Source organism: Nerophis ophidion, linkage group LG05 (assembly GCF_033978795.1).
Source record: "Nerophis ophidion isolate RoL-2023_Sa linkage group LG05, RoL_Noph_v1.0, whole genome shotgun sequence".
NCBI lineage: Eukaryota > Metazoa > Chordata > Actinopteri > Syngnathiformes > Syngnathidae > Nerophis > Nerophis ophidion.
The window spans coordinates 33,994,710-34,018,901 of record NC_084615.1 but is presented as its reverse complement, the minus strand read 5'-3'; the positions used below and the strand labels follow the sequence as shown (position 1 = coordinate 34,018,901).

At 42.3% G+C, this 24,192-nt stretch overlaps 1 protein-coding gene across 1 annotated transcript; it reads left to right on the top strand.

Annotated features, from left to right (window-relative positions):
* Positions 1–17: 17 nt before the first annotated feature.
* Positions 18–22,976, top strand: rp1l1b (rp1 like 1b). The gene is made up of 5 exons (XM_061900631.1): positions 18–166; positions 2,161–2,241; positions 2,416–2,931; positions 7,272–7,437; positions 7,508–22,976. Exons 3-5 carry the CDS (start codon positions 2,497–2,499, stop codon positions 17,974–17,976), a joined length of 11,070 nt encoding a protein of 3,689 aa, XP_061756615.1. The 5' UTR covers positions 18–166; positions 2,161–2,241; positions 2,416–2,496; the 3' UTR covers positions 17,977–22,976.
* Positions 22,977–24,192: the final 1,216 nt, after the last annotated feature.

Genomic DNA, 24,192 nt, shown 5'->3' with positions numbered 1-24,192 from the left:
CGGGCTTTTCAGTCTATCCTTAGCACCCTCATGCATGTGATTAGCTGCTAGGCTACTGGACTGTGCTGCAGGAGTGCTAACTAGTTTCTGTGTGCTCACTGAAGGTCTGGAGGTCCTTTGTGGACTTTATTCTTTGGATTGCTAGTGGATTATGACTGTGGCTCTAGTAAGTATGAGCAATTTATTCTACTATTCATGCATCTGTCAAATTTGCAGTACTTGCTAAAAAAAAAAACTCCAAATGATGACAATGTCAATGGACTTAACGCTGAGGGTCTTTCCTATAATAAAAAAAACATGAAATCCTATGGTTGTAGTTAACCAAAAAGCTACATATGGTTATTGTTCAGTGAACTTATTTAAAAACAAGATTTTTTTTTTTTTAGTTTCGGCCAAAAAAAAAGAAAAAGAAAAAAATCCTCTCTCATCAGTACTTTTCAAATTGATGAATATTGTATATAAATCAATAATAAAAATCCAAATTCAAACAAAATTAATACTTTCTATAGCTCCTCTGTAGTGTCACCAGATTAGTTATGAATAAACGGCATCAAAGCAATATACTAAAAAAATACCTCAGAAATAACAGTTTTAAATCATCTTGATAGTACAGCAGTAGGAGAATAAATGCATTGTTGTTACCATAGCGACGCTTAACACATCTAGGATATTACTGGTGGACCAGGCAGGACACCGCTCATCCCACTATGTATTAATGAATAAAATTAATCTAACACAGATCACTTAACATTGATTACCTTAGCACAGGGGTGTCAAACTCATTTTAGATGGGGGGGACACATTGGAAAAAAACCCTACTCCCAAGTGGGCCGGACAGGTAAAATCCCGGCACGATAACTTAAAACTAAAGACAACTTCAGATTGTGTTCTTAGTTTGAATATAGATAAGATAGATAGATAGATAGATAGATAGATAGATAGATGGATAGATAGATAGATAGATAGATAGATAGATAGATAGATAGATAGATAGATAGATAGATAGATAGATAGATAGATAGATAGATAGATAGATAGATGGATGGATGGATGGATGGATGGATGGATGGATGGATGGATGGATGGATGGATGGATGGATGGATGGATGGATGGATGGATGGATGGATGGATGGATGGATGGATGATGGATGGATGGATGGATGGATGGATGGATGGATGGATGGATGGATGGATGGATGGATGGATGGATGGATGGATGGATAGATAGATAGATAGATAGATAGATAGATAGATAGATAGATAGATAGATAGATAGATAGATAGATAGATAGATAGATAGATAATAATGTTGTTGGGTTGTTTTTTTTAACACTTAAATGTTGCGGTTAATAGTGTTCTATCTTTATTTGTCGTTCTTTATATTTTCGGAAAAAATTAGGCGGTAATGTTCATCAGTCAAGTCATTGGTGTTTATTTATCAGGATAAAAAATTATATCAAAATCAAATTACAGGATGTTATTTATGTAGTTTGATCATTTTCCTCGACTGCTGTACTAACATCATGTGGTTTATTTTGTACATATGTAGCATCATCTACAAAGATACAAAGAATTGCTATTGCGACATCCAGTGGACACTTTTAGATCAGCAATTTATTTCATTAAAAAATTTCCGGTTAATTTTTATACGTAGCAAACTCATCCCATCGGCCGGATAAAACCTGCTCGCGGGCCTGATCCGGCCCTCGGGCGGTACGTTTGACACCCCTGCATTACTTAGCATGTTAACCGCAGTTCGATTCACACCGTCAAGAAAAACAACAGTTTCTTTGGTTTGCTCTAAATGTCTTTACTAAATGTGCTGCGGGAAATCACTATTGTCAAAACCATCAAGAATAGTTTAAAGCCAGGATTTTTTAGGGGGGTTTCTGTAACATAAATGATATGTTTGCACCACTGCACAATAATAAATATTTTAAGCAATGGAGTGCACACCTTTGCCAAACAAACCACAAGAAGGACGCTAATACAAAAAGAAAGATAACAGCCAAAGCTTTTCTTTATGATTGTCAGTCAAGCTTGGCCTATTTTACCAAGACTTGAAACATTTACATCCCTTTTCTGCTTTTTCTACCCGACAACAATGAGTCCTCTTCTACCACCCAGCTTTGTCTCATTGAGAATGACTTTGTTTGCAGATATTTACGCTTTTTAGTAGCGCTAATCCCTGGCGGAGGTTCTCCCGGTGGATTCTCCTCTGCGACAGTGACAGTGACGAGGTAACGTCTCCTTTAAGCTCGTTATTTAAAGTCGCTCTGTGGGATTGGCATTGCCTCCTCGTTATCCGTGTCTTCGTTTACACATAAGTCTTTGGCATGGGAATATGTAACGTTTAGTAGCTAACGCACACAATCGTCTATTACATTGTTTTTTTCATCCTGTCTTTCTACCAGGTTATGATGATTGGAAGGCGACTCCTTACGAGGCTCCCTGCCCGTCTCCTACTGATCTGAGAGGAAGGACAAGCAGTCGCTATGTCCTCCCACGAATTCCAGTGCTTCAGTGCCGTCTCTGGGGACCTTTCCCCAAAACTCCCCACTTGCAGGCTGCCCCGCATCGCCCATCATGACCCCGTGGCGGCCGAATGCTACCTGTGCTCAGAGTACAGACACGCCCGCACCATGGAGGCGTTACAGTCTTTGTCCTCTCTCTGTCACTACGACTACCATCATAATCATGGCCTGCCTCACCAGCATGTTCGATGGAGGCCCGGCAGGCCCGACAACAACCCTCTGGCGCCTCAGCGGCACGCGAAGAGAATAATCCTGGTGAAAAACAGCAACCCCTCGATCAGGAAGACCATTGTCTTACAACGCAAGGGGCTGCGCAGCTTCGGACTTTTCATGGAGGAACTCTCCGCGCTCATGCAGTACCACGTGAGGAAGGTGTGCACTCTGGACGGACACAAGGTGAGGTCCCAACATTAGGCACACCTGTGCACCGAGCATCCAAAAGTCATTTTCGCAATAAGCATTGACTCATCAATAATAGCCTGTATGCTTCTTCACCTTTACTGTAAAGTACTTGGGGTGCTGAGATAGAGCAGAGTGAAACAGTGGCCTCTGGTGGCCTAATTGGTGCACAGCAAGAGGAGGCCGAACGTTTATCTACTACAATTAGTTAAAAAAGTAAACAAATTAATTATAAAAGTGGTATTATTTGCCTGAAAAAATGTGTACTGGCTATAAATTAAATGTAGTAATTAATAAGCTTGAAAAGTCACATAATGTGCTATAAATGTGATGTATTAGTGTTAAAAGTCAGTTGTTAAAGTGGCATTATTTGCCCCCCCAAAAAGTTTGTTAATATAATTTGTTTCTCTGCGAGAAATTAAATTTATTAGCACTGAAAGCCACATAATCTGCTGTCAATGTCATTTATTGGTTATAAATGTCACTTTATGCCATACAACAGTGGTTCTCAAATGGGAGTACGCGTACCCCTGGGGGTACTTGAAGGTATGCCAAGGGGTACGTGAATTTTTTTTTTTAATATTCTAAAAATAGCAATAAATCAAAAATCCTTAATAAATATATTTATTGAATAATACTTCAACAAAATATAAATGTAAGTTCATAAACTGCGAAAAAAAAATACAACAATGCAATATTCAGTGTTGACAGCTAGATTTTTTGTGGACATGTTCCATAAATATTGATGTTAAAGATTTCTTTTTTTGTGAACAAATGTTTAGAATTAAGTTTATGAATCCAGATGGATCTCTATTACAATCCCGAAAGAGGGCACTTTAAGTTGATGATTACGTCTTTGTGTAGAAATCTTCATTTATACTGGAACCACTTGTTTATTTTTCAACAAGTTTTTAGTTATTTTTATATCTTTTTTTCCAAATAGTTCAAAAAAGGACCACTACAAATGAGCAATATTTTGCGCTGTTATACAATTTAATAAATCAGAAACTGATGACATAGTGCTGTAATTTACTTCTTTATCTCTTTTTTTCAACTAAAAATGCTTTGCTCTGATTAGGGGGTACTTCAATTAAAAAAAATGTTCACAGGGGGTACATCCCTGAAAAAAAGTTGAGAACCGCCATACAAGATCAATTTATTTGCAACACAAGTTACTTAAAGGGGCTGTTTTCAACTCCTTCTCAGTTACATTTGTCAAAGCAAAAAAAAAAAAGATGTTTCCATTAGTGGTTTAACAGAACACATTTGTTTAAAAACTGTCGATATTTTTCACCATTACTAAGTTTATGTAATACAAATGTTTACCTGACCGACAAAATCGCGTGCACACATACAAAAGCAGTCCAAGAGAAGCAATTAACGATCAATTTGCAGTCATGTTGTTGTTACGATAGAATATACATTCAAAAACGGCTAAAACTAACTATTCAAATAGGTGTCATTAGCTAACAACACCCAAAGCTCATGCGCATACACGTGTTATGCCCGTACCTAATTAGACATTACCTCCTAGAAGACGGAGGAGGGCGGGATATAACGCTTAAAATACATTGGAAAGTTAATTAGTTATTTTATGAGTTATAAAACTCACTTATTGATAATAAAATTGTAATTAGTTGTCTAAAATGTAATATGTCATATATGAAAGTCACTCATCGTCATTATTTGTCCAACAAATTTATAAAGCTGTACTTTACTTGCTAAAATGTAATTTATTAACTTTAAAGTCACATTGCATGCTACAAATGTAATTTATTAGTTACAAAAGTGACTTTACTACCATGTTAAGTGGTTTCATTAGTGCCAAGACTTATTGTAAGGCACTAGGAATAAAAGTATACTTACCAATTTTAACAAAAATGCTTATTTGCTTGAAAACAATATTATACTAGTTATATAATTGCCTTTACTAGCCTTGAATGTAGTTTTATTAGTTCTAAAAGTAACTATCATCAACTTTAACTTGAGTTTTATTACTCATAAAAGTAACTTTTTGAAATTCAAATGTAATATATCCATCCATCCATTTTCTACCGCTTATTCCCTTTCGGGGTCGCGGGGGGCGCTGGCGCCTATCTCAGCTACAATCGGGCGGAAGGCGGGGTACACCCTGGACAAGTCGCCACCTCATTGCAGGGCCAACACAGATAGACAGACAACCTTCACACTCACATTCACACACTAGGGCCAATTTAGTGTTGCCAATCAATTTATCCCCAGGTGCATGTCTTTGGAAGTGGGAGGAAGCCGGAGTACCCGGAGGGAACCCACGCATTCACGGGGAGAACATGCAAACTCCACACAGAAAGATCCCGAGCCTGGATTTGAACCCAGGACTGCAGGGCCTTCGTATTGTGAGGCAGACGCACTAACCCCTCTGACTTCATCAGCAAAACATTTAACAAAGTTAGTTCCCGCCGTCTTCTATTAACTGCAAAATGATGTGGATCAGTTCCCAGTAATATTCTAGTTAGTTGCAATTGTAATTAGAATTAAAGTTACATTTCAAGAGGCAAAAATATAATTGGATTAGCTTTTAACTAACAGTAGGTAAGCTGACGTAACACTACTATTTACAAATTAAATAGTTTTGGTGTAAAATTTGTCTGCTCAAAATGATGAAAAACTCTCTTAATTCTAAATACATCTGTCAATTGGGCACAGCAAAAGTAGTTTTGTTGAAATTGCTGTTGTAGTTTATGAGGGTTCTCTTCCTTTAGTTACTCAAAGGTCTGTCATGTATCTACACCCTATACAATTTATGCATATATGAAATTACAGGGACATTAAAAGTATTCCCAGACATCACGAAAAGCATTCTCAATTTTCATCTTTATGAACTCACTAGTTTTCAAACTCTCACACGTTCACGCTCTAAATAGATTATATATCACGAAGGCAATTCATTACCTTCACTCTGGTTTGGTGTGAGTCTGCCTGAAGCTATTCATCTATGCAGTCTGGCCGTGGATTTTTAGCTCAAAACTGCTTTGCCATCAAAAACACACTTTTAAAAAGTGTCAGTGAAAGACACATGGCATCCGTTCAGGAGCCTTTGGTTGCGATATAAGGCATGGACTGTATTTTTTAAAAAATATATATTTTTTTGACTGTGGACATGCACTAGATCAGTGGTTCTCAACCTTTTTTCAGTGATGTACCCCCTGTGAACATTTTTTTAATTCAAGTACCCCCTAATCAGAGCAAAGCATTTTTGGTTGAAAAAAAGAGATAAAGAAGTAAAATACAGCACTATTTCATCAGTTTCTCATTTATTAAATTGTATAACAGAGCAAAATATTGCTCAATTGTAGTGGTCTTTCTTGAACTATTTGGAAAAAAATATATAAAAATAACTAAAAACTTTTTGAAAAATAAACAACTAATTTAATTATACGTTTGTAAGTAAAGATATTTACACATAGAAGTAATCATCAACTTAAATGGCCCTCTTTGGGGATTGTAACAGAGATCCATCTGGATTCATCAACTTAATTCTAAACATTTCTTCACAAAAAAAAAGAAATCTTTAACATCAATATTTATGGAACATGTCCACAAAAAAATCTAGCTGTCAACACTGAATATTGCATTGTTGCATTTCTTTTCACAGTTTATGAACTGACATTTATATTTTGTTGAAGTATTATTCAATAAATATATTTAGAAATTATTTTTGAATTAAAGCTATTTTTAGAAAATATTTAAAAAATCTCAAGTACCCCTTGGCATACCTTCAAGTACCCCCAGGGGTACGTGCACCCCCATTTGAGAACCACTGCACTAGATCACTCCGTGAGCAAGCAGCACTATCAAAGGCAATTCGTTACTTCAATTAGTCCAGATAGAAGAAAGAGGTCAACTCATGCTGGCCCTACTGCCCCACTGGACCCAGCCATTTGGGTTAATCATCTGTCAAACAAGTGGATTATATTCTAATTTGTGATGACAATATGTAGTCAGCGTGAAGTGTTTAATATACCCTTGTCACACTGTCCATGTGTAAGCCCACTGCTGGCAGTCTTCCATTGCAGGACTGCCCAGTCATTCCTTGGAGTCCTTTAGAGATCATCCTTGATTAAGGCGTTTTAGCTTGCTCGCAGTGGCACAAAGAGAGAAAGCTGTATTTTTAGCACAGGAAAGGGTGTCACTACCTAGGACTCTCTTGTAGTTATGACACCAGAACAGTCTTGCCCAAAGGTGAACAAGCCTTTCTCCAGTGCCAACCAGTCCCAATCGCAATCCAGTCGATGGCTAAATCCTTAGAAAGCATTGGTTTTTAAATTATTTTCCTCAAACTGATATTTTGGTTTCAGGTTGACAATGTGCAAAATGTTTTGCACTGTCCTGGTGTTCTGATTTGTGTGGGTCGGGATCCGTCTCACCCCTCCATTTTGGAGAGATCCCGGAAAGCAGCTGAGGACAAATTGCCAACGTTGAGTACGAAGGCACGATCCGCTTGTGGTGCAGACAATGATGACGGTAGGAAAATTATTTGACAAGGTGTTTGGATACAAATTGATTAAATTTTTTTTTTTTTTTATCATTGAAGGACACACCATTCAACCGAAACTAGGCTCTACCAACGGTTCCATGAGGCATTCAGTGTCTTCTGACAAGTCACTTCCAGATGGAACAGAATCCTTAGAAGATGTCGCCTCCGGTCCGGCCACTGCTAACAGAATAAACGATGATGATGTGGAGAAAGTAGTCCGTATCAACGAAGATGGCAGCTTGTCTATGAAGATGAAAGTGCGGTTTCGACTAGAAAATGATGAAACTTTACTGTGGTCGACAGAAGTGAGAAAAAGTTCCAACAGAACCTGCGAGCACCAAGTTCTCGACAGAAGCTGTTTGGGTTCTGAAAATGTTTCAGAGACAAGTGACGCACACATCAGGAGGCACCACCAAAGACAGGGCTTTGGTTGTCCTCACTGCTGTAGTCAAACAAGAGAGTACAACATTTGGACTAACACCGCAACGGGTTCTCAGGGAGAAAGTGGCAGCACTCACACTTCAAGCTCAGGCGCTTCCTCGCACAGGGTGGTTTCAAGAAAGAGTATGGTTGAAAGTCGTAAAACTGTGGCCAAATCAAGCGAGGAGCATTTAGAAGAAGTGTTTGAGCATGTTAAATCATCTGAAACAGTGGAGTACTGCCCCATCCATAGTGAGTCTTGCATGAATATGGTAGAAAACTGTGAGGCTGAGCAAGAACGAGAACTTGGATCTACAAGTGCATCAAGACAACACTCGCTAAGTGAAAAACCAGAAAAGGAGGAGACGACAGAAGATGCTATGCCGAACACTTTGAGGAAATCATCGTCAGGATCTACACACTCAAAGAAATCCACTAAGAAGTCTAGAAGGTCATATGCATGTCACTGTGGAGCATCTGATGGTAGTCAAGATACACAAGTGCAAACAAATTCAGAGGAGACTCTTTCTGTCACGTCTGTCCGATCAAATTCTCTTGAGTCGAATGAATGTAAAGAAACACGTACTGCAGAACCTGTGGGTGTGAAAGAGGATCGATCAATAAGTGCCATGTCCGTTCATTCAAATGCCTCAACAAACTGTAAACCAAAAGTCTTAGAGTGCAATGAAAGACCATCAAGTCAAACATCCGCCAAGTCTGAGGTGACAAGTGAAGTATGTCAATCAGAAAAAGAAGCCGAGGCAGAAAAACCAACAACTTCCTGCTCGTCCATATCCACAACTTCAGTTACATCAAAAGGATACGCTCATGTGGATGACGCTGAAGAAGAATATACCAAAGATCAAGTCCAAGACCAAGCAGAGGAAAGTGAGAGTGGACAGAGAACTCAAAGCCAAATGTCTATGAAATCTTCTAAAAAGTCCAAAGCACTTGAACAAAATCTAGAAGAAAACTCAAAGGTGAATACCAAGGGACTAAAATCTACAAAGGAGGCAGAAGATCAAGTAAGATCATCGAGTGTCCTTTCAGCGACATCGACAAAGTCTAAAACCTTCGAGGTTGTCAAAGAAGTACAAGAAGCAGCTGCAATGTTAAGTCTTGATGATTGCCCTGAGGAAGAAACTGAGGAGAGACCTCCAACTACCATGTCAGTGGAATCTGTTATATCAGACGTAAGGTCAAGGAAATCAAAATCCCCAGAAGTTGATGCTGATGGATGTACTACAGAGGCAACTGAAGGTAGACCACAAAGCGCAAAGTCAATCGACTCAGTAAGGTCGGTAAAGACCAGTATTTCTGCTAGATCCTACCAATCTAAGTCATCAGAAGCGCCAGATGATGGACGTAGAAGTAATGGAGTGCCAACTCCAAAAGAAACAGAGTGCAACACTTCAGCTATAGAGAGCAGTTTGGAAATCAAAGATAGTGTCTCAAATCACAAGGTTGAGGAAACAGAGAGGCCTGCTTCAGGATATCATAGTGCCATGTCAGAAAAAACTGCTGATTCAGAATTGTCTGCAGAATCCATGAAGTCCATAACCTCTGAAAATAGGACTGAAGGAAATGTTGATGATGCAGAGAGAGCACAAAGTGCAATGTCTACCAAATCAAAGGCATCTAAGGGATCTTCTCAATCCAAAGCCTCTCAGCCTGTCCTTGAACAAAATGATGAAGACGATAGTGAGCAAGATGCTAGCCAGAGGTCACACAGCGCTATGTCAACCAAATCGGCCAAGTCAAGCATTTGTTCGAGATCAAATGAGGATGTTAGAGAACCAAGTGTGATGTCGGTTATCTCCCAAACTGATGATGTTACTTCACAATCAAATGTTTCAGAAGCTCTTCTGGAAGATGGTGTTCATATACTTGATGAAGAGACAAGTAGAATAACAAACGCCTTGTTAGCTCAATCTAACAAATCAGCAAGGTCAATTAAGTCCAAATACTCTGGTGATGTTCCAGCGGACGAAACATCTGAGAGTTCAATCCAGTCACAGGTTTCTGCAGAGAGACCAATCAGTGCTTTGTCTGCAAAATCAACAAAATCGCAAGTTTCTGGGAAATCTACAAAATCAGATGTTTCTGGAATGTGTGCCGAAGATGTTGGGGAGGAAGATGTTGAGAGATCACACAGTGGGATGTCAGCTACATCTACAATGTCTTCTCTTTCGACAAAGTCCAAAGTATCTAATATTTCAGCTAATGGCCATTATCATCAAGAGAGGGTGTCAAGCAGCAGGTCGGTCGGATCAGAAAGATCTGCAGAAACAAATGTTTCAGCAAAATCTAAGTCCATTAAGGACAGTCCATCTGATCACGGTATGGATTCTCTCGGAGAAAAACTATATGATAGCCGATCAATATGCTCACTATCAGTTTTATCAAGTGTTTCAGCGCGGTCAAGTAAGTCCATATGTTCAACCGAAGTCCTAGCTGAACAATGCAGGCCTAAGTCACATGCTTCTGACCATTCATCAAAATCCAAAGTGTCGGAAGTTCTCGGAAGAGAAACCTCAAGTAGAGCAGAGAGTAAATTGTCTGCCAAATCCACAAAGTCCAACAAATCAAAAGTCTCAGCTGACAAAAATAGTTTTTGTCATGAGCCAATTGAAAGAGCTTTGAGTAATTTGTCCATCAAATCAGCGATATCTGCAAGGACAAGTGTCTCTGAAGGGACTATGGATGTTTCTGAGCTGACTAGCGAACACAACATTGAAATCTCTGAAATGGAGAGTGAAGCACAAGGGAGTTCAAGGCAGTCAGTCGATTCAGATACATCAGCAAGAGTCATAGGTTCCAAAACTGAAGAAAGTACTGAATGTGCAGTTGATAATGGGGACGAGGAACAACTGGAAGCTAAGGAATCATTCCAATCACAAGATTCCGGTGTGACCGGAGGTGTTTCTATGCAAAGATCTGCTAGCTCTTTTTCAGCTAGCTCTACAAAGACAAAGTCTTCAGGCCTCTCTATGTTAAATAAAAACAATGACAATCATGATGAAGTATCCCAAATAAGATCAGCAAGCAAGTTATCAGTCAAATCAACCAAGACAAACACATCCGTCTCGTCAAGAGCAACATCTGAGGTTCCTTCAGAAGAAAACGCTACAAAAGGGGAGGAAACTGAGCAGAGGCAGGTGAGCGCTAAATCAGCCAGATCTGCCAAATCAGCACAATCAAACACTTCAGCAACATCTTCGAATATATTCCCTGAAAACAATGACGAGAATACAGAGAAATCATCAAGTACTTTATCTGTAACATCAACTAAAACCAGGAGATCAAATTCCTCAGCAGCATCAAAGAAGTCAGAAGCAGCTGCAGATGATGCTAGTATTGATGCCACTAAAATCAAATCACATGAATCAGCAAAGTCTGTTGTGTCTGAAAAAATTGAATTGAGAAAAGGTTGTGAAAAATGTAAAACCCCAAGTGTGATGACTATCAAATCAGATATATCTTTAAAATCAAGGACTTCAAATACATCACTAGGGGCAGCTGAAATGCCTGATCAGGATGTTAATGGGATCAGCGGCACTCCAAGTGTTTTGTCCGTCAAATCAAATGTGTCTTCAAGAACCAGAATGTCTGAAGTAGCCCCGAGCGAACAGACTGATGGAAAACCCCACAGTGTGATGTCCAGTGTATCTGTGAAACCCAAGAGATCAGAAGTTCCTGCTGTGGCGGTTGAGGACTCGGAAGATCGAACACCCACAGGTATGTCATCCAAGTCCAAAAGGTCAGCTCCATCCCTGGGAAGAAAAAGCCGGGGGAAAGGACAAAAGTCTCTATCTGTCAAATCTGTAAGATCCAAGAAAACTGAAGTTTATGACAACCAGCAAACCAGCAAAGTTGCAGGCTCTGTGAGACTACCGAATGGGCCTGCAGACAAAAGTGTCAAAGAGAATATGGATAGTGATGATGTAGGGATAGTTCCATCAAATTTGCCAAATGCTTCTCTAACTGAAGTTGTTAGCGAATGGCTTAAAACCATACCAGCTGATGGCGAACTGTGCAACTTGGAGGAGTTTGACGAAAACTGTGACACACTCAAAAGCAGCACAGTGGTCGATGAATCCAATGATGACAAAGCAGTTGAGAATGTAAACCAACCAAATGATCTGAACGGTGTTTCTGTAGATGAACATCATAAAGACACGGATATATCAAATGCAGATTGTGGAGCTAATGACCCCAAGATATTTTACTCTTCTGTGCAAGTGATGAAAGTCCTTCTCAATCCAAAACTGGACAGATGCAATAGTTTACCTGAGGTTTCTCCTGCATATGGACGCAAATTAAGCACTTCAGCCAGAGGTTTCTTGGATTGCCTTGTGAAGTTGCAGTTAATAGACCATGATCCCAAGAACACAGATGAAAAATGTGAACGATACAAAGCACTGATGGAGATCCTTCAATCCCTTTGGCTGTGTGACTCCATAGATCATGAACCTTTGTTAGCAAAGGACCGTCATTCTGATGAAGAGTTTAATCACACGTCCTCCTCTGGCGTAGATGTCAATAGTGGCTCCACAGGTTCTGGAAAGAGCAGCGACGGAGCAAATGGTAATCAAAGACAAACTTTTGCAGATGCATTTGGCAAAGCACAGGAAGTAAACAGGTATGAAGAAACAGGCAGAGGAGAGGAGGAATTACCTCAGGGAAACCAAAAGGGAGACCGATTAACAGATGAGACCATTAGAAGTAATGATAGCTCAAGAGAGGTGTCTGAAAGCCCACTCTCTTCAGGCAATGGTCAAAAGTGTGATACAGGCTCCATGTCTGAGAGTCCGGTCCAATCCAGTAAACGTATTTGTCAAGACCCTGATCCTGTTTGGGTCCTGAGTTTACTAAACAAAATAGAGAAGCAATTTATGACTCATTACATCAATGCAATGAGTGAGTTCAAAGACCAGTGGAAAATGAACGATAACGAGCAGCTGAACAGAATGATAGGAGAAATTAAAAATGTGATTGAAACACGCATCCAAACTAGCATACACAGAGAACTGGGCAAGATCACAGGTCGAACAGGCCTACCGAGACCTCCGAAAGAAACAAAGTCCAGGCCTTCAACAACCCAGACAGACGAAAGGAGACGAAAGCTTAAAATGAAAGCCAAACAGTCATTTGAACCACAGTCAGGAAAAAGCGACGATTCGGCTCTGAGCACAGTTTACAGCGATCAGCGTGAAGAAACCGAGGATGAAAGCTGTCCATGCGAATCGTGTGATAAGAAAAAAATGGCACAGACGACTCCATTGCTTGGGGAAATTATGAGTACTGCCCCTGTTTTAATGGACTTTGATCTGAAGAGAATTCTTCAGATGAAGAATGATGATACTACAGACAACTCTTTACCCAATAATGAAACCAAAGCAGCAGCAGCGTTTATCGGACATATTCTGGAGAAGGCCGTAGAGGAAATAGAGGAAGATAAAAAAGACGTTGTAGACAAGGCATTGGTCAGAAATGAGGGTGAGATCACAGGGGGAAAGGTTTCTGAAGCCAAAGATGAAGAAGAAGCCACCCTAAGTGAGGACCAAATTGAAGCTCCAGTTGAAGATAATTTCACCACTAATGCTGATATGCTGCCAGAAAAAGTGGGGGAAGCAGGTAAAGTTAAGACTGTCATTTTAGCTAAAGATACATCTGCGATCAGTGAACCGGAGAAAGATGATGCCGCCACCATGAAGAACTCAAATGCAAACACTGACAATAAGATTTCTACAGAAGAACAGATGTTGGCTGAGGAAAATAGAACTGAGAGGGATGAAGAAGGGCCAGGAGATGGTGAAGATGAGACCCATGTCACCAGTGGAAATGAGAATACTGATGTAGCCACCATGAAGGACTTCAATGAGTGTGTAGAAATTGATGATGAGGTTTCTGCAGAAGAGATGATAACTGGGGAAGCTGTTGTAAACATAATAGCTGAAGATGAAGATGAAGAAGTTAAAGCCGATGGTGATAAGGAAATACCTGCTACCCGTGAAGAAGTGAAGGATGAGGATGCAAATACTGCTGCTGAGGTGACAGCCACAAGTGAACATGAACGTGAAGAAGATGCAGAATGGGGGGATGTTGGTAAAGAGCAAATGCCTTCTGCCAATGGAGAAGAGAACTATGATGTTGCTGAGAATGATAATGCAGTTTATGAGGCTGCCAATGCTGCAGAAAATGAGATGATAGAGGGAGCCATCGTGGAACAAGATGAACAAGTAGCACAAGAACCCATCATTGGTGTAGAGGACTGTTCCACTACCAGTGGAGATGAGAATAACGATGCAGTGACTGATGACAAGGTTGTTGCAAATAATGAGATGATGAGGGAAGAGGTTGAGGAAACAGCTGAAGCTGAAGATAAAGTTGATGGGCAAGTAGTGGCCATGACAGATAAAGAAATGAGAGTATATGATCAAAAAGAGAATCCAGCTGCCAGTGGGAATGAGAATGATAAGACAGCCACTGCATATGACAATATAAATGCTGTCAGGGAAGTTGTTGTAGAAGATCAGATGATATGTCAAGAGGTTACCGAAACTGAAAATGCAGCACTTAGTGATGCCATAATAGCTTCCAGTGAACAGGAACCTGAAGAAAATGAGGAAGAAAAATCTTTTGCTACCAGTGGAGGAGAGAATGAGGACTCAGTCACTGAGAAAGAGATCACAAATGCTGATGATGATGTTGCTGCAGAAGATCAGAAGATGAGTGAAGACGGTGCTGTCAGTGATGATAAAGATGAAGAACCGAGAATCAGTGGTGAAGAAGAGCCTCATGCCATCAATGGGGATGGAAACAATGATGTTGAATCTGAGAATGACAACACAAATGATGAGGTTGCTGCAGAAGATGAGATTATAGGTGAGGAGGTTGTCAAGGCAGTTGAAGTTGATGAAGCAGCACAAGATGATGATGGACCAGAGAAAGATGAAGAAGAGAAAGTGAGTGCTGAAGAAGACACTCCTGCCTCCAGTGGGGATGAGAATGCAACCACTGATAGTGATAATAATGATGGAGAAAACGAGAAGATGAACGATGAAGTTTCTGAAGTAGAAGAAGCAGAAGAAGAGACCACCATGATAGCTTCAAATGAGGATGAATCTGAAAAAGAAGACGTTCCTTGTGATGAGGAGCCTCATGTCACTGGTGGAGAGGACAATGAGGATAATGATAATGATGTTGTTGCTGCAAATGATGAGAAGTTAAGAAAAGAGGTCAGAGAAACAGCAGCTGAAGAAGAAGAATCAACAACCATTACAAATGAGGAGACTCCTGTCACTAGTGGACATGAGAATGAGGATGCCGCAACTGATGATGAGGTTGCTGCAGAAGATGAGAAGATGAGAAACGAGGTAACTGAAACACTAGAAGAAGAAGCAGAAGAGACCACCGTAATGGCTACAGATGAGGAGACTCCTGTCACTACTGGAGATGAGAATGAGGATGCCTCCACTGAAGATGTGGTTTCTGCAAAAGATGAGAATACAAGTGAAACAGCAGAAGATGAAGGTGCAGAACGGGAGGTCACCATAATAGAGGATGATAAAGAAGATGGAGCAAGTGGAGAAGAAGAGACTCCTTTCACTAGTGGAGATGAGAATGATAATGTTGCTGCAGTAGATGAGAATATGAGTAAAGAGATAATCGAAACAGCAGAAGAAGAAGCAGAAGAGACCATCATGATGGGCACAAATGAGGATGGATCTGAGAAAGAAGACGTCTCCAGTGATGAGGAGACTCCTGTCACAAGTGGAGATGAGAATAAAGATACCACCAATGACGATGATGTTTCTGCGGAAGATGAGAAGACGAGTGAAGAAGTAACCGAAACAGCAGAAGAAGAAGAAGCAGAAAACACCACCATGATGGCCACAACTGAGGGTGGACCTGAGAAAGAGGAAGAAGAAGAAAGGGAGACTCCTATCACGAGTGGAGATGAGAATGAGAATGATGATGATGTTGCTGAAGATAATGAGAGTCTGAGTAAAGAAGTAACCGAAACAGCAGCAGAAGAAACAGAAGACACCACCATGAGGGCCACAAATGAGGGTGGATCTGAGAAAGAGAAAGATGAAGAAAGGGACACTCCTATCACTAGTGGTGATGAGAATGAGGATGAGATTACTGAAGAAGATAAGAATACGAGTGAAGAAGTTTCTGAAACAGCTGAAGACAAAGATGGAGCACAGGAGGTCACCATGACAGAGGATGATGAAGAAGACAGAGCAAGTGATGAAGAAGAGACTGCTGTCACTATGGGAGATGATAATGAGGATGCTGTCAATGATGATGATGATGATGATAAGAATAGGAGTAAAGAGATAGTCGAAACCGCAGAAGAAAAAGCAGAAGAGACCTTCATGACGGCCACAAATGAGGATGAATCTGAGAAAGAAGAGGAAGGAGAAAATAAGACTCCTGTCACTACTGGAGATGAGAATGAAGATGCCACCACTGATGATGAGGTCGTCCCAGAAGATGAGAAGATGAGTGAAGAGATTGCTGAAACAGCTGAAGATGAAGCAACGGCAGTCTCAAGTGAGAATGACTCCAACAAGGAGGAAGAAGTCCCTGGTAATGAGAAGACTCCTGTCACCAGTGGGGATGAGAATGAGGATGCCGCCACTGATGCTGAGGTTGCCGCAGAAGATGAGAATATGAGTAAAGAGATAGATGAAACAGCAGAAGAAAAAGCAGAAGAGACCTTCATGACGACCACAAATGAGGATGAATCTGAGAAAGAAGAGGATGGAGAAAATAAGACTCCTGTCACTACTGGAGATGAGAATGAGGATGATGATGAGGTTGTCGCAGAAGATGAGAAGACGAGTGAAGAGATTGCTGAAACAGCTGAAGATGAAGCAACAACAGTCCCAAGTGAGGATGAATCCAACAAGGAGGAAGAAGTCCCTGGTAATGAGAAGACTCCTGTCACCAGTAGAGATGAGAATGAGGATGCCGCCACTGATGATGAGGTTGCCGCAGAAGATGAGAATATGAGTAAAGAGATAGTCGAAACAGCAGAAGAAGAAGCAGAAGAGACCTTCATGACGGCCACAAATGAGGATGAATCTGAGAAAGAAGCGGAAGAAGAAAATAAGACTCCTGTAACTACTGGAGATGAGAATGATGATGAGGTTGCAGCAGCAGATGAGAAGAGAGCTGAAGAGATTGCTGAAACAGCTGAAGATGAAGCCATGACGGTCCCAAGTGAGGATGAATCCAACAAGGAGGAGGAAGTCCCTGGTAATGAGGAGACTCCTGTAAACAGTGGAGATGAGAACGATGAAGCTGTAGATGAGATGGAAGAAGGCAATAAGGATGAGGATGCAGAAGAGGGGCAAACTTTACCCGAGGAAGATGAAAAATTTGATGAGAGCGGGAATGAAGAGAAGTCAGGCAATGAGGGAACAACAGCGGAACAAACGGATGAGGATGAAGAGGAGCCTGCTGGTGTATGTGGTACTGATTTTCATTCTCATCCTCCTGCATCTGGAGAAGAACATATGGCTGAGAATGAGGCTGAATGCACTAATGAGAGGGCAGCAGATGAGACGGAGCTCAAGGATGAAGAGGATGGTGCAACAATTACGAAAGACTCTCAGGAGGAAGATCCTGAAGAGGAACCTGCTGAAAACAAGGAATCAGTGGCGGCCTGTGATGAAGAAGAGGATGTAAAAACAAAAGTGGCTGAAGATCCAGGCGGCATCCCACAGGACGATGAGGAGGATGAGGTGACCAACGATGATGGTCAAGATAATGTAGAAAATGACGAAGACGACAACGTGACAGGCAGGGACACTTTTGAAGTATCTGAAAAAGATGAAGTGTCCGCTAACCAGGGGGAGTCGGCCGACGGCGAAGATGAGGCGGAATCTGATGATGCCGACGAAGAGGAGAAAGGAAGTAAGGACTTCATCTCTAACAAGGCGGACAATCAGGAGCCGGATCAGGCCAGGGAAACTACTACCTTAGCGGTAAACAACAGTTTGCTTAAAGTAAGCGCCGAGTCTGAGGACGGCGTCTACGCAGATGGAGAAGACTCGGACACGGAAACCTTAAAGTCAGGGAACAAGTGATGTGGACAAGGACTGGATGCAGTATTCTAGGATGAGATGCAGTGTCCTAGAACTAGATGCAGTATTCTAAGAATAGATGCAATTTTCTATGACTGGATGCTATAGGACTAGATGCAGCATTTTGGCACTGTATGCTATTCTTGGTGTGGATGCAGTAATCTGGGACTGGATGTAGTATTCTGGGACTGGATGATATATTCTAGGACTGGCTGCAATATTCTGGGACTGAATAAAGTATTCTGGGACTGGATGATGCATTCTAGGACTGGATGCAGTATTTTGGGACTGGGTGCAAAATTCTGGGACTGAATGTAGTATTCTAGGTTTTGGATGTATCATTCTTGGGGCGCTTCTACAGAAGCTGATAGACACTGAAGGAATGTACGAGTATCACAACCACGACCTCCATGACTAGGCAGCTCTGGGAGATAACCATCTTAAAAACTTGAAGGAAAAGTTGAATCCACTTGTGTACTACATGTGTACTAATACACACAACCTGGACCTTCTTTTAGAAACACCTGCACACAATGGCTACTGTGTTGGGTACACCGAAGGTGAACACAATCATGCATTCCGTGTGAGACAACTCTTGTATTGGATCTCACTAGGTGTACCTAATATTGTGGCCATTAACAAGTGTATATTTGCACATATCCTGTACTGTAGTATTTCCTTTATACATTTTCTTTTCTTTTTCGAGATTTTTCCAGGGTTTTTTCTGTAAAAAAATCCATGAATAATCATCATTTTGAAAGCTTCAAAGTACCACAGTGTGAGTATTCAAACGTGATTCACATATCAGTAGAGTAGACAAATGTATGCTTTCATATCTAAAAGCTTCATATCGTGTGGAGGCAAATATTACCTCAACTAAATGTACTGCACTTTTTTTTTGTCCGTGGATTAAAATACAAATGCACTTTAAATACTCATTTGATTTACTTCTGTATTAATCAAACATCATTAAAACTTGTTTTCTATATTTTTGAATTGGATTTTTAAATGACACTATGAAATATTTCCAGGGATGCTTCGATTAGGGTTGTAAGATGCCAATTTCGATCATCCTTGAGATCGACCAATACCGATACCGATCACATGTATTAACTGTAAATTTTTAAAATTTATGCTGAGCGTTATCGACAGTGTAACAATACCAACACAATATTAAAACTAGTTCCTTATCCTCTCTTTTATTATACAATTGTTAGAGCAAAACATAATCATTAGTCCAGGCAAAACTATTAACTACTACTCTTTTAAATCCATCCATCCATCCATTTCCTACCGCTTGTCCCTTTCGGGGTCACGGGGGGTGCTGGAGATAAGATAAAATAGAAAATAAATTATCAACCCAATCATAGACCTCTTTAACTTTCCTGAGCACTTATGTATTGGTGTTGTTTAGAGCTATCTTCACAGTCAGCTCAGCTATTAAAGTACCAATGATTGTCACACACACACTAGGTCTGGCGAAATTATTCTCTGCATTCGACCAATCACCCTTGATCACCCCCTGGGAGGTGAGGAGAACAGTGGTCAGCAGCAGTGGCCGCGCTGGGGAATCATTTTTGGTGATTTAAAGTTGTACTTACCAACCTTGAAGCAATTTTATAGGTACATGGCGTAATGATAAGTGTGACCAGTTGATGACAGTCATACATAAGAGATATGTGTAGATGACGCTAGTAAACAACTGTGACGGTCTCAAGCCGTCGTCTTGCGGGTTTCCAGGACCACCAAGGAAGGACATGACTTCGAGCCGTTTGACTTTGTTTATTTTTCAATAAACACCTCAGTCCAGGTCGCCTTTCCGCTCCTCTTTTCCGCTCGCTCGTCGTCTGTCTTCGGCTCTCCTTCTCTCTCGCTTTGCGTCAGCTGCACTCCTGCTTCTTCCAGTCTCTCCGCCTTTCTTCCCGCCATTCACGGCTGCCGGCCTTTTAACCAATGCGAGAGGATTGCATGATTGTCCCCAGGTGCGTGATTTACGCACCTGATCTTGATTGAGGCTTCGCTCCAGGTGCGCCCCGCCTCGCCGCTCGCTCGCCGTCGCTGCCTCCTCGCCGCCATCTTGGGCCGGGCTCCAGCATGCCCTGCCTGTCTGTCGGACTGTTGGCTCTGCCTCTCCACAACAACATCAAAAATGTTTATGTTCCACTGAGAATATAGAAAATTATGCACGGCGCTCAATACTTTTTCTAAATGTTTTAGTACGACTTTGAAGCCGCACCGCTTGATAGACTGTTGACACATTACGGCTACCGTAGTCAGAAGTACGAGTATTATTATTATGGTGTGTTTTTAAGGACCGCAAAATTGCACCCGTTAGCGGACATATTACCTGCCGTTTTGTTTCGCAATATTATGCTAAACCAACTTTTCTTACGGGCTTCACGGTGGCAGAGGGGTTAGTGCGTCTGCCTCACAATACGAAGGTCCTGCAGTCCTGGGTTCAAATCCAGGCTCGGGATCTTTCTGTGTGGAGTTTGCATGTTCTCCCCGTGAATGCGTGGGTTCCCTCCGGGTACTCCGGCTTCCTCCCACCTCCAAAGACATGCACCTGGGGATAGGTTGATTGGCAACGCTAAATTGGCCCTAGTGTGTGAATGTGAGTGTGAATGTTGTCTGTCTATCTGTGTTGGCCCTGCGATGAGGTGGCGACTTGTCCAGGGTGCACCCCGCCTTCCGCCCGATTGTAGCTGAGATAGGCGCCAGCGCCCCCCGCGACCCCGAAAGGGAATAAGCGGTAGAAAATGGATGGATGGATGGAACTTTTCTTACGTTTTGGTACTTGCTGATCTGTTTTCAGGATCTGCATAAGTCCGGAAATTTGTGCAAGTCCGCTATTGTAGTCCTTGCCAATGACGTAGCTGCTTTTTTCCTCTATCTTCTTGTTATGGAGCATTTCTAATATATAGTAGCGTACAGTTCTAACTTATATCTTTCAGTAGACTTGCTGTGAAAGGGCTAAAAACTGCCGATGTAGTGAGTTTACATTATTCACCCAAGGAACTTGGAGAGTTCCGGTCAGACGTTTTTTGACGGGACACATTTCCAGCGTTGTTGTACTATAGTGAGCCACGGTTGAGGAGATGCTGCTCCGTTATTGATTGAAGTAAAGTCTGAATGTCATTAAAACAGCTCGCTCCATCTTTTGACACTTCTTCCACTCCCGTCCTTGCACGCTACACCGCTACAACAAAGATGACGGGGAGAAGACTCTGCCGAAGCTGAGCCATGTAATTAAGACCGCCCACAAAACGGCGCATCCTGAAGCGACTGTCAGAAAGCGGCTTGAAAATGATCTGTAAAACATCATTTATGCAACATTTTGACCAAAGAAGCCACCATTACATGTTATGTGGACCACAAAGAAGTGTTTTCCATTTAGAAAAAAACCCTAATACGACCCGTCCGGTGCGCCTTATGTTTGAAAAAAGACCTGAATAGACCCGCTCATCAGCAGTGCGCGTTATAAGTCCGGTGAATCCTATGGTCCGGAAAATACGATTTTACCGTTTTAACAATGACAGTGCACATTTGTGGCTGTATAAAAATATATATTACATATATGAATGACGTCCCAAAGGTACAGCCTAAAGGTTTCTCTCCATGATAGCCAGGAAGTTAACTGCTTACTAATATCAAATCAGCTTGTGTGCTGCGACTGCAGAGTCCCTAAAATGAGACTTTCTTGGCGTCTGTGTAGTGAACGCAGCCCCCCCCAACCCTTATTAAGACGGGGCTGATGGATGGCACCTATGTCACGGGTTGCCACTGGAGGTCTCCTGCGGGCACGTGACTCCCATAATTGGTGTCACCCTGATTGACTGCACCAGGACTTTAAGGAAGGAGGCCGTCACGTGGCCTCGGAGAGAGAAAAAAACAACCAAGTTGAAGAGCTTCCATGTGTGCTGTTTTTATGGACGGCAGTCAAAAACCTTAACTCGCTGTTTTTTTTTTTGTGTGTTTTTTTTTTTAATTTGTCCTGTCCAGCTTTTCAGGCAAATCATATAGTTGATGTAGATGCCCATATCGGCTGCACAGATTTACATTACAAAAGAGAGGTCTGTGGGATACTTCTCTTGTGGCCTTATTTGGATTTCACTTTATTAAATGGATTTATATTATCGTTGAGTGCAGCCGAGCCGGAGCAGGAGGGGATAGAAAGAGAAAAAAAGGAAGACAGAGGGGGAAATTGTGGGGACAAGAGGGGCATAAGACAACAACAGCAAACACAATAACAATACCAACAACAACAACAACAACAGAGCCACATCAACAAACAGGATATGTACAAATGATGGTAAAAGTGATAGCAAAGAAGTAGTTAGTGAAATAAATAATAATACAGAAATGACAATGAGCATTATTACACTACAATGAGAGCACTTGATAATGAATGATAACAATACCATCTATCCATTTTCTTCCGCTTTTCCGAGGTTGAGTGGTGGGGGCAGCAGCCTAAGCAGGGAAGCCCAGACTTCCCTCTCCCCAGCCACTTCGTCCAGCTCGTCCAGCTCCTCCAGCTGGGAGACATAGTCTTCCCAATTGGAGAGAAGACCCCTGTGGCCTCCTACCGGTCGGAGGCGTTCGGGTGGCATTCTGACCAGATGCCCGAACTACCTCATCTGGCTCCTCTAGATGTGGAGGAGCGGCGGCTTAACTTTGAGCTCCCCCCGGATGGCAGTGCTTCTCACCCTATCTCTAAGGGAGAGCCCCACCACCTGGCGAAGGAAGCTAATTTCGGCCGCTTGTACCCGTGATCCTGTTCTTTTGGTCATAAGCAAAAGCTCATGACCATAGGTGAGGATGGGAACGTAGATCGACCGGTAAATTGAGAGCTTTGCCTTCCAGCTCAGCTCTTTCTTCACAACAATGGATCAATACAACATCCGCATTACTGAAGACCCCACATGTCGATCTCACGATCCACTCTTCCCTCACCCGAGACCAAGGCTCCAAGGTACTTGAACTCCTCCACTTGGGGCAAGTTCTCCTCCTCAACCCGGAGATGGCCCCTCCACCCTTTTCAAGGCGAATAAAAACTATAATTTACCTCTATTATCAACAATAAAATTGTTCAAACGCAGCAATACCGTGGAGATGGGCGTGGTCTATGCGTTCCCTGCGGGCGAGTCGTGTGCAGGGGCCGGCCATGAAGCAGCAGACAGGTGAGTAGATACCTCAGCTTGAACGAGTTATCTAATCACCTGTTCCCTTTATCAGCAGCGTTGGAGATCATGACTGGGCTGGCAAAAGAGAGTGACAGCCAGACGAAGGAACACACGGATAAAACTACTTGTATAAGCTGAAAAGCTTAAGAGAACTTTGTCCATTCTGTTTATGTGTGAAGTTGAATTAAAAGATTGTAACCACTGCGCCAGGGTGTGGTATTTCCTGCCAAACAACGGAGGATCTGGGTCGGAGACCTTCCACAATGGCGCCCAACAGAAAAGAATCCAGAAAAGATGTCGGCACCAACCCCCTTGGTGGCGCTTGGACAAGTGCTGGTGCAGGTGTCAGCGGCAAGTCACCAACAATCACAGCTACTAAAAACGTTGATGGACAAAGCAGAAGCGAGAGGGATGTCGGCCATGAAGCGCATAGTAGAGGGGGAGGATCCCCAAACATTCCTGGGCGTTTTTGAAACGACAGCAACGTCAAACGATGGCCGGAAGAAGACTGAGGCGCAAAATTACTACCGCTCCTGGTGGGGGAGGCACAGCGGGCCGTGTTGCGTCTCCCGGCAGTTGCCCGCATGCAGTACACCAACCTACGTCAAGCCATCCTAAACCGGCTCGGGTCGGCAGCTGCCCCGAAGACCACAGACGGAGGTTCAGAGCAATGACACTGGACCCAGATGATCGACCGTTCGTGTTTGCATACCAGCTGAGGGATGCAGCGACTTGGTGGCTCAAGCCCAACGGGCAAGATCCAGGTATGCTGGAAGGCATCATCCTGGAGCAGTTCCTGGATGCCATCCCGACCAGACCTCAGCGTGGGTGAGATACCACAGCCCCCCGAACGTAAAAGCGGCAGTGAGGTTGGTGGAGGAACACCTGGCGGTGCAAAGGGAGGCAACCCGAGGACGGCCGCGGGATCCACCCCAACGCCCCACAGTCGACTCGCCCACGATTGGGTGGGGGTGGGGTGGAGGTGGGGGTGGAGAAGAGGTCTAAGTCGCCTGGGCGTATAGACCAGGTTTCC

Coding starts and splice junctions, on each gene's coding strand:
- rp1l1b (XM_061900631.1), top strand. CDS start 2,497: ATGTCCTCCCACGAATTCCAGTGCTTCAGTGCCGTCTCTGGGGACCTT. Junction 2,932..7,271: donor GCACTCTGGACGGACACAAG/GTGAGGTCCCAA, acceptor TTTTGGTTTCAG/GTTGACAATGTGCAAAATGT. Junction 7,438..7,507: donor TGGTGCAGACAATGATGACG/GTAGGAAAATTA, acceptor TTATCATTGAAG/GACACACCATTCAACCGAAA.